The sequence below is a fragment of the Anabrus simplex genome, chromosome 5, assembly GCF_040414725.1.
Source record: "Anabrus simplex isolate iqAnaSimp1 chromosome 5, ASM4041472v1, whole genome shotgun sequence".
Taxonomy (NCBI): Eukaryota; Metazoa; Arthropoda; class Insecta; order Orthoptera; family Tettigoniidae; genus Anabrus; species Anabrus simplex.
In genome coordinates this window covers 409,050,421-409,062,160 of record NC_090269.1, presented here as the reverse complement: position 1 = coordinate 409,062,160, position 11,740 = coordinate 409,050,421, and the positions used below count along the sequence as shown (strand labels likewise).

The 11,740-nt window shown below is 43.9% G+C and overlaps 1 protein-coding gene across 1 annotated transcript in view; it reads left to right on the top strand.

The window, feature by feature from the left end:
* The first annotated feature begins 802 nt into the window (after window positions 1-802).
* The window catches only part of LOC136874582 (pickpocket protein 28), an 82,955-nt gene continuing 72,017 nt past the window's right edge, over window positions 803-11,740 (top strand). The window contains exon 1 of the mRNA XM_068227862.1: window positions 803-1,083. Within this exon, the coding sequence (XP_068083963.1) occupies window positions 938-1,083 (146 nt within the window). The 5' untranslated portion in view covers window positions 803-937. The remainder of the gene's footprint in view (window positions 1,084-11,740) is intronic.

Genomic DNA, 11,740 nt, shown 5'->3' with positions numbered 1-11,740 from the left:
ATATATAATGCCGACCAGTTCTACGAGGTGTAGGATATAAAGCAGCCAGCCTTTTGCTACATCATGTTTGAGAGTACAGTAACCTAAACGTAAAAACTTCAAAGTAGTCCCCTAGATTGCCCATAACACTTTGCCAACGATGCATCAGATGCAAGTCACCTGACTATGTGCGAATTTTTGCAATATGTTTTACAGCGTAGACTGTATCCTCTGGTGTCACAAATCATTTCCCACGAATTGGTTCTTTCACTTTGGCGATGAGGTCAAAATCTGTGGGAGACAGATCTGGCGAGTAGGGCGGTTATTCCAGTACTTCGTATCCCCAGCACTGAAGTTGACTCCGCAACCGCCTCTGCTGCATGTGCTCGTTGCTATGGAGACGGATGACATTTTTGAGAAGATCCAGTCGTTTGCCCTTAACGGCACGACGTAACTTTCTATGCAGGAAGGTTCTGTAGAACCTGTCACCATTTTGCCACGTAGAACGAAATGACACGCAATCACGTCTCTGACGTCATAAGTCACAGGGAAGCGTTTTGTCGCAACTTTTGTCTTGGCGGTGGCCTGGCATGTCGTCATTCTGCACAATGGAGTTTGAGCTCTGGTCCATAAGCTCTGGCCCAAAATTCATTCGCCCCATCCATTCTGCACGGAGCTGATTCCTTACTGCAGTCCTATCGCCCTCTGCGTGGTACCTGTCCAACGCACCGCCATTTCATGCTGTATCCACGTACCAGAACTGTGAACCTTTCCATGACAAATGAACATTGTATGGTAGCACCGTGAGAATTTGAGGAAAAAAGCTGCCATTTTTAGACCAAACACTATATCAGCTCTGCTAAATGGACTAAATACTTTTATATATATGGTATAACCAAACATCATTGTGCTTTAGTACTAGACTGTTTTATTTGTACACTTTTTCCGTTTCAGATCAATGACTTCAGACATTAAAGATCAAACATATACTGCTAAGCGGAGGAACTGTGGACGGCTGCTGGAATACTCCAAAGAGTTCTGTGAGAAGACTTCTCTTCACGGCCTGCAGTACCTAGGAGAGACACATCGGTCCTGGCCAGAGAGGTGAGTGTTGCCAACATTGTGGTCACGCGTCGAGACTTTTGACTCTTTCCCTCGTATTTTCCTTTTTTTTTCGGTACTTGTTTGAGGTGGCACTAACACATCGGATGTTTTCGGCGACGGAAGGATGGGAATGTGCTAGGAGCGGGAAGGAAGCGTCCGTGTTCTTAATAAGGTACAGCCCCAGCATTTACCTGGTGTGAAAATTGGAAACCACGAAAACCAGGCGACAATTGATTTAAACACACCTTTCCCTCCCGAAATTTTTCATACAACTTGGGAATGCATACTACCTGAAACTGCAGTGATGTACTTACAATTCCTACCTACAAATTACGAATGTTTGCTGCCTCAAGCATGGTACGGCGGGTGGTATAAGCCTAGGGGCAAAGGAAGCTACTATCTCTCTCACACACTTCGCACTCTTCTTCAAATTCCTCCCTCGAAAAAAAGACATTCGTTGATACTGTGTAGAGATGAGAAGAATGCAAGAATGAGGAATGTGGCCTGCAAGCACGAATTTCTTGTTCTGCCCAGATAGATCGGCTCTTATCTGCACGTATCTGCTACACGAAAACATTGACTCACACTTTGCAATTTGCTGGATTACAACTGACAAGAGTGATGAGCTGCCAGTAGAAGATAATATAAATTCGCCTGGATAGTAGCACAGTTGCTACGGTAACCGTTGCGTCACTGGCTCTGCTGGTGAAAACCCCTTCGCCCCGTGCCTCACCGTGCATGTGCATTCTTCTGATCTCCCAACAGTATTTTAAAAATAATATTTTACGAAATACGGGCATTCATCCCTTTACTTCCGTAAGGTTATTTGTACTTATATCCCAAACACACACTATTGTATAAAATAAATATATATATATATACTGTACTTTCTTTACCGGGTGAGGTGGCCGTGCGGTTAGGAGCGTGCAGCTGTGAGCTTGCATCCGGGAGATAATGGGTTGTAACCCCACTGTCGGAAGCCCTGCAGATGGTTTCCCGTGGTGTCCCATTTTCACAGCAGCCACTTCTTTCTCACTCCTAGGCCTTTCCCAATTCATCGTCACCACAAGACCTATCTGTGTCGGTGTGATGTAAAGCAAGTTGTAAAACAATACAAATAACTCTGTCTGAACTTTTTAATATTAGCCCGTTACCCTGTTTTTGTACCGCACAGGACTGCTTATAGAGTTCAGCTACATTTTCTTCCTCTTTGTTTGCTTGTCGTTTGCCTGTTACAGCATCTCAGGGATATGGATGTCCGACTCGTTGGCTGGACGGTCAGCGTACTTGCCTTCGGTTCAGAGGGTCCTGGGTTCGATTCCCGGGTTGGGGATTTTAACCTTAATTCGTTAATTCCAATGCCACGGGGGCTGGGTGTATGTGTTGTCTTCATCATCGTTTCATCCTCATCACGACGCACAGGTCGCCTACGGGAGTCAAATAGAAAGACTTGCACCTGGCGAGCCTAACCCGTCCTGGGATATTCCAGCACTAAAAGCCATACGACATTTCATTTTATTTTCAGGGATATGGATAGAGGGATTTTTGTGAAACGTGGTATTTGGCTTTATAGTTTTCAAAAATATTCAGCAGAAGGGCGGCTCCATGGGGGGGGGGAGGCTGAATTCAAACAAAACTCATTGTATTTCTCTTACGGTTAGTTTTACAGTAAAATTGTTCATGCTTCCGGGAGATAGTGGGTGAGTTCAAACCCCACTGTCACTAAACCTGAAGATGGTTTTCCGTGGTTTCACATTTTCACACCAGGAAAATGCTGGGGCTGTACTTAAATTAAGGCCACGGCCGTGTTTTCCACTTCTAGCCCTTTACCATCCCATCGTCGCTATAGGACTTATCTCTGTGTGTGCGATGTAAAGCAAATTGTAATAATAATAATAATAATAATAATAATAATAATAATAATAATAATAATAATAATAATAATAATAATAATAATAATAATAATAATAATTGTAAAGATGGGAAAAGGCGAACATCTTGGTGGAATGATGAAGTGAGAGCAGCCTGTAAACGTAAAAAGAAGGCTTATCAGAAATTGCTCCAAACAAGGGCCGAGGTAGATAGGAATTTGTACGTAGATGAAAGAAACAGAGCGAAACAAATAGTTGTTGAATCCAAAAAGAAGTCATGGGAAGATTTTGGTAATAACCTGGAAAGGCTAGGTCAAGCAGCAAGGAAACCTTTCAGGACAGTAATAAAAAAATCTTAGAAAGGGAGGGAAAAAGGAAATGAACAGTGTTTTGAGTAATTCAGGCGAACTCATAATAGACCCCAGGGAATCACTGGAGAGGTGGAGGGAATATTTTGAACATATTCTCAATGTAAAAGGAAATCAACATGGTGGTGTTGTGAACAGCGAAGCTCATGGGGAGGAGGAAAATGATGTTGGTGAAATTATGCTTGAGGAAGTGGAAAGTGTTGTATGTCCGGCGCTCCCTTTCTCGCTCCGCCAGCCTGCTGCACGCGCGCCTGTGTATCATTCTGCTAGCTTCGACGCGCAGCCCTCAGTGCGCGTGCCTGACCATCGAGTGTACTATAAATAGGAGCTCCCGGCCTGCTCACTGGCCCACTTGCCCCGGTGTCCAGCTCCAGAATACACCCTACGTCGAGCACGGAGGCTACTCCTCTTGAAAATGTGCTTCGACCAGGTGGACTGAATTTCTGGCAGTACGAGGTTTCACCTCTGGTCACCGCTCCCTTACCTGTTTCCGCTGCCTATGTTCCGTAATTCTTTTACAAGCCATTTTCATTCCCTAATTTATGCAAGCTCCCTTAGTTTCGCTAGGTGGAATTTCTTCAATCAATTGAACTTGCTTTTTAGGAATTCAGGCACTTCAATAAACAAGGACTCTCATGAACATTTATGTTAGAGTGCCAGATAGTTCTCGACTATCAACGTGTCAATTCACAAAGACTATCTTTTCAAGATAGAAGTGTATATCAAGACTGCAAACCTGTACATATTGTATAAAGACAGACTTTTCTCAAGATTCAATATTCCTTTTTGCTTCAAAATAAATTTCAGTTATTTGTGTAAATATCATAAAGTGAAGCAATAAAAGTTGTGTTCTGTAAACTTCAACCTTGGTTACAACACAACTCTATGGCGACGAGGTAAAAAAGCACCAACCTACAATTCTTCGACCCCAGTTGCCAACTCTATGGCGACGAGGTAAAAACGCAACAACCTACCATTCTTCAGCCCCAGTTGCCAACTCTATAGCGACGAGGTACACACGAAACCAACACTACAATTCAACGGGCCCAGTTGTCAACTCTACGGCGACGTGCTAAACAACAACGCCACTCTAACCAGTTCTGACACACAGCTTACCTTACTCTTTCTTGCACGCATCTCGCAATGGCTACTGCGGAACAACTAGCTCCGATCTTCCAAGCCTTACAGCAGCAACAACAACAGTTTATGCAACAACAACAGGCAGCATTAATTCAGGCTATTCAAGCTATTTCTGTCTCTACACAGCCATCAGCTATTCCTCCGTTCTCTGCTTTTGATCCGGCTAAGGAAGAATGGTCAGTTTATTTAGCCCGCTTGCAACAGCATTTCATCTGCCATTCTGTCACAGATGATCAACGCCGCCGCGCACTATTTCTTAGTTCGGTTGGCAATGCTACGTGTGAATTACTACGTAAATTAAGTCCAGAAGAACACTTATCTGAGGTACCCTTCACGCAGCTCTTAGCCCGTCTCACGGAACACTATGCCAAAGCTCCTCACATAGTGGCTGCTCGCTATAACTTTTTTCAGAGCAGAAAGCAACCCCATCAGACACATACTGAATGGATAACTGAATTGCGTGGTCTAGCTAAACCCTGCCAGTTCATCTGCTCCAAGGACGGTTGTGGTTCATCCTACACTGATTCTCTCATTCGGGACATGATAATTTTACATACTCCTGAAGACAAAATACGTTTTGACGCTGTCAAGCACAGTAACCCTTCTTTAGACGACGTCCAGCGTATTGCTACGGTTTATGAGCTTACTACCAAGACGGCCGCAGCCATAGCTTCTCCACACGAAGTTGCACAAGTCTCGCCTCAGGCCCGCAAGTCCTCTGCTACAGTGAACCGTACGGATAAGGCGCTCTCCACCAAGCATTCTCGCCAGGTTCCCTCTCGTCATGCTACACGGAAGCCCAATTCTAAAAGCACCTCGAAACTCCTGCCTTCCTGCCGAGGTTGTTTCAAGCATCATGAACGTCGTGACTGTCGTTTTTTCAAAGCTACTTGTGAACGATGTAATAAACTTGGACACATCCAGACTGTCTGTCAAAGTTCGCTCCGACCTGCTAAGACTACTGCAGCGCGCCGGAAGCATATACAGCCCCGCCAAGACATGGAAGTTGATCAGATCAATCTTATTCTTCCCACAAAGGATTCTCACAAAATCATCGTTCCTCTCTCATTCTCTGATAGATCTGTCGATTTTCAATTAGACACTGGATCACCTGTCTCTATTATTAACCTGACTACCTACCACGACTTAGGTTCACCTTCATGCTCTCCAGCTGACATCCAGCTCGTGACATTTAACAAGAAGAAAATTGACATCAAAGGTCAGATTAAGCTTCAGGCTAGTTATAAAGGAATTCAGAAGGCCATTCCTCTTCTCGTAGTTAACAACTACACTGCATCAAACATTATGGGCATGGATCTATTTAACTTATTTGGTTTCCAGATACATGACAACATTAACGTCGTATCTACATTGCATCCTACTTCTGACGTTACCGCTCTTCTAGCGCAGTTTCCTGAAGTCTTCGACTCTCAGCTCGGAACAGCAAAAGACTATACAGCTCACATACAGCTGAAATCCGGAGCTAAGCCTCGCTTCCTCAAAGCACGGCCAGTACCCATAGCACTTCAAGACCAGGTCACGAAAGAATTAGAACGATGGATACAAACTGGAATTGTAGTACCAGTTACTTCTAGTCAATGGGCTACTCCACTCGTGGTAATCAAGAAACCTGATGGTAATGTTCGACTTTGTGGCGATTTTCGATCTACAGTCAACGCACAACTCGAAACCGATATCTTTCCTATTCCACGTCCAGAAGACTTATTCCGTCGTCTCTCTGGTGGACAATTCTTCTCTCGAGTTGATCTTAAAGAAGCATATCTCCAGCTACTTTTAGGCGAAGAATCTAAGAAATTTCTCACACTCAACACTCCTCTCGGACTGCTCCAGCTCCAGCGGCTCCCATTCGGTGTTTCATCCTCAGCGGCTATTTTTCAGCGCTATTTGGCTCAACTCACCGCCTCCATTCCCGGTTGTGCTAACTACCTGGATGATATTATTGTTACTGGAAAAGATCATCAGGAACATCTAACCAATCTCCGCCTTCTTCTCCAGAAATTGAAAGACAATGGCCTACGAGCGAATCTCGCTAAATGTACCTTCTTTCAGCCTCAAGTTCACTACCTCGGACATATACTTGATAAGAATGGAATTCGTCCTAGTATGCAGAATGTCTCCGCGATAGTAAACATGCCAGCACCTCAGAACCTCAAGCAGCTTCAGTCCTTCATAGGCAAAGCGAACTATTACAATAAGTTCATTCCACGCTTCGCTACAGTGGCAGCTCCATTAAACGCTCTACGTAAAAAAGGTGTTAAGTTTCAGTGGACTCCGCAATGCCAACAGGCATGGAAAACAATCAACAACGCCTTAATTCAAGCTATACAACTCACTCATTTTCAGCCCGACAAGATCATCACGCTAGCTACTGACGCTTCAGACTATGGTGTCGGTGCCGTTCTCTCCCAGAAGGATCGTCATGGACAAGAACGCCCCATCGCCTTCGCGTCGAAAACACTTAATGACCATCAACGTCGATACTCACAGATAGAGAAAGAAGCTCTAGCCATCATCTTTGGTATTCGCCGTTTCAATGAATATCTTTATGGCAACCATTTCCTGATCATTACCGATCATAAGCCTCTCGTACACTTATTCCATCCTGGTAATAAGATCCCAGAGAATTCCCTCAGAAAGCTTCAAAGATGGTCCATGTTCCTTTCTGATTATTCCTATCAGATTGTATATCGAGCCACATCCCAGCATTGTAATGCTGATGCCCTCTCCCGCTTACCCGTTGGTCCTGATACTGCCTTCGATTCTCAAGAATCTGAATGTCTTCAGTTGGACATAGAACTTGAAGATACTGTATCCAGTTTTCCTATTGATGCTACCTGCATAGCTAAAGCTACGGATAAGGACAGTACACTTGCTACTGTGCGTACTTACATCCGCAACGGTTGGCCTCTTCAGAGCACACTTCCTGCCCACCTGGCACCTTATCATCGTATGCAGCATCGTCTCACGACTCGTGCCGGAGTTGTACTACTAGAAGCAGGCACCATCTTCCGAGTGGTTATCCCACTTAGCCTACAGAAACAAGTTCTCGGATTATTACACCAAAGCCATTGGGGTATCTCCAGAACAAAGCAACTCGCCCGTCAACACTGCTACTGGCCCGGTATTGATGCCGCCATCGAAAAGCTAATACGTCATTGTGAGCAATGTCAAACGAATCAGAACGCCCCGTCTTCTGATCTTGCTTCATGGCCTCCTGCTACTACTCCATGGGAACGAGTTCACATCGATTTCGCAGGTCCTTTCCTCAATTCCATGTGGTTAATCGTCATCGATTCACTGTCAAACTTTCCATATGTCGTGGATATGCATTCGACTACTACAACCGAAGCTACCATTCGTGCTCTCCAGAAAATCTTTACTACAGAAGGCTTACCGCAAGTACTCATTTCGGACAACGGACCTCAATTTACAGCTACTGCTTTTCAGAACTTTTGTACACATAATGGCATTCGTCATATCCTAGCACCACCTTTTCACCCTCAATCTAATGGTGAAGCTGAACGCTTCGTACAAACATTTAAAAGAAGTATGAAGAAAGCTGTCTCTTCAGGCTTAACTAAAGACCAAGCCTTGCTCCAACTCTTAAACAACTACAGAACTCTACCCGGCGCTGATAATATCACTCCTGCACAGAAGCTCCATGGACGACCTCACAGAACTTTACTTTCTCTGTTACAGCCTCTTCCGGCCCAGCATAAGACCTCACCAACGAAGTTCTCCCTCACTGACAAGGTCTACACCAGGACATTCAAATCCAACCCACTCTGGATACCTGGAGTCATCTGCAGATCTTTGGGTCATCGTCTCTACGAGATACAGACTACGGAGAAACGTATCTGCCGCCATCAAGATCAGATACGTCTGCGCTACCGCCCCTGTCCAGCTATTGATGCTATTGCTAAATCAGATAAATCTATTGCTGAACGAGCTTTAGATCATTTAATAACAATGGGTTCCTTTCAGGACGAGACAGCGCCACTCCGCCCAGTTCCAGCTCCGGACAATACAACAGAGATATCAGCAGATCCGCCCCAGCATCGCAGTCGCCGCCAGCGCCGCCGCCGTTTCACGCCGTACCGGCGCATTTAGGAGGGGAGGGTGTTGTATGTCCGGCGCTCCCTTTCTCGCTCCGCCAGCCTGCTGCACGCGCGCCTGTGTATCATTCTGCTAGCTTCGACGCGCAGCCCTCAGTGCGCGTGCCTGACCATCGAGTGTACTATAAATAGGAGCTCCCGGCCTGCTCACTGGCCCACTTGCCCCGGTGTCCAGCTCCAGAATACACCCTACGTCGAGCACGGAGGCTACTCCTCTTGAAAATGTGCTTCGACCAGGTGGACTGAATTTCTGGCAGTACGAGGTTTCACCTCTGGTCACCGCTCCCTTACCTGTTTCCGCTGCCTATGTTCCGTAATTCTTTTACAAGCCATTTTCATTCCCTAATTTATGCAAGCTCCCTTAGTTTCGCTAGGTGGAATTTCTTCAATCAATTGAACTTGCTTTTTAGGAATTCAGGCACTTCAATAAACAAGGACTCTCATGATCATTTATGTTAGAGTGCCAGATAGTTCTCGACTATCAACGTGTCAATTCACAAAGACTATCTTTTCAAGATAGAAGTGTATATCAAGACTGCAAACCTGTACATATTGTATAAAGACAGACTTTTCTCAAGATTCAATATTCCTTTTTGCTTCAAAATAAATTTCAGTTATTTGTGTAAATATCATAAAGTGAAGCAATAAAAGTTGTGTTCTGTAAACTTCAACCTTGGTTACAACAGAAAGGATAGTAAATAAACTCCATTGTCATAAGGCAGCAGGAATAGATGAAATTAGACCTGAAATGGTGAAGTATAGTGGGAAAGCAGGGATGAAATGGCTTCATAGAGTAGTAAAATTAGCGTGGAGTGTTGGTAAGGTACCTTCAGATTGGACAAAAGCAGTAATTGTACCTATCTACAAGCAAGGAAACAGGAAGAATTGCAACAACTATCGAGGTATCTCATTGATTAGTATACCAGGCAAAGTATTCACTGGCATCTTGGAAGGGAGGGTGTGATCAGTCGTTGAGAGGAAGTTGGATGAAAACCAGTGTGGTTTAAGACCACAGAGAGGCTGTCAGGATCAGATTTTCAGTATGCGCCAGGTAATTGAAAAATGCTACGAGAGGAATAGGCAGTTATGTTTATGTTTCGTAGATCTAGAGAAAGCATATGATAGGGTACCGAGGGAAAAGATGTTCGCCATACTGTGGGACTATGGAATTAAAGGTAGATTATTAAAATCAATCAAAGGCATTTATGTTGACAATTGGGCTTCAGTGAGAATTGACGGTAGAATGAGTTCTTGGTTCAGGGTACTTACAGGAGTTAGACAAGGCTGTAATCTTTCAGCTTTGCTGTTCATAGTTTACATGGATCATCTGCTGAAAGGTATAAAATGGCAGGGAGGGATTCAGTTAGGTGGAAATGTAGTAAGCAGTTTGGCCTGTGCTGACGACTTGGTCTTAATGGCAGACTGTGCCGAAAGCCTGCAGTCTAATATCTTGGAACTTGAAAATAGGTGCAATGAGTATGGTATGAAAATTAGCCTCTCGAAGACTAAATTGATGTCAGTAGGTAAAAAATTCAACAGAATTGAATGTCAGATTGGTGATACAAAGCTAGAACATGTCGATAATTTCAAGTATTTAGGTTGTGTGTTCTCCAAGGATGGTAATATAGTAAGTGAGATTGAATCAAGGTGTAGTAAAGCTAATGCAGTGAGCTCGCAGTTGCGATCAGCAGTATTCTGTAAGAAGGAAGTCAGCTCCCAGACGAAACTATCTTTAAATCGGTCTGTTTTCAGACCAACTTTGCTTTACGGGAGCGAAAGCTGGGTGGACTCAGGATATCTTATTCATAAGTTAGAAGTAACAGACATGAAAGTAGGAAGAATGATTTCTGGTACAAACAGGTGGGAACAATGGCAGGAGGGTACTCGGAATGAGGAGATAAAGGCTAATTTAGGAATGAACTCCATGGATGAAGCTGTACGCATAAACCGGCTTCGGTGGTGGGGTCATGTGAGACGAATGGAGGAGGATAGTTTACCTAGGAGAATAATGGACTCTGTTATCGAGGGTAAGAGAAGTAGAGGGAGACCAAGACGACGATGGTTAGACTCAGTTTCTAACGATTTAAAGATAAGAGGTATAGAACGAAATGAGGCCACAACACTAGTTGCAAATCGAGGATTGTGGCGACGTTTAGTAAATTGTCAGAAGCTAGCAGACTGAACGCTGAAAGGCATAACAGTCTATAATGATAATGTATGTATGTATGTATGTATAATAATAATAATAATAATAATAATAATAATAATAATAATAATAATAATAATAATAATAATAATAATAATAATAATAATTAGTAACAATTTTCATGACAAAAAATTTTGTAAAATCTTACTAACAAACATTTTGTTCCAACTCTTTTTCGATACCGTGAAAAGTAAGAGAAATTAATATCAAAATATCATCGTTCTCTTCTTTTTTTACAAATTGCTGTACGTCCCACTGACACAGATGGCGACGATGGGAGAGGAAAAGCCTAGGAGTTGGAAGGAAGCGGGCGTGGCCTTAAGTAAGGTACAGCCGCAACATTTGCCTGCTGTTCAATTGGAAATCACGGAAATCGATCTTCAGGGTTACACACGGTGAGATTCGACCCACCATCTCCCGAATCCAAGCTTACAGCTACGCGGCCCTGATATCACGGTCAACTCGCTCGGTTTGTAATGTTTTAAATGCTTTGTACATCTCTCTGCACTTCTGAATGTAAACGTGATAATTGATTTTCATTCAAGAATGAAGAGATTAGGCATTAAGATGAAAGCGCACAGGGCTTCAGAGAGCCAGGAAACGAATATGTCACGAGAAGCAACTGAAAGGGAGAAACTGTCCACATGCGTGCGTTAAATTGTCAGTACCGAGCGAGTGGCTACGTGGTTTGGGTCCGTAGCTATCATCTTGCTTTCAGGAGATACTGGATTCGAACCCCACTGTCGCCGCCCTGAAGACGATTTCCCTTTGTTTCCCATTTACGAGGCAAATGCTCAGGCTGTTCCTTAATTAAGGCCATGGATGCTTCCTTCCTATTCCTATCCCTTTCCTATCCCATCGTCGCCATACCACCTAACTGTGTCGGTGCGACGCAAGGCAAATTGTAAAACACAAATATAATGTCACTAGCAAAGT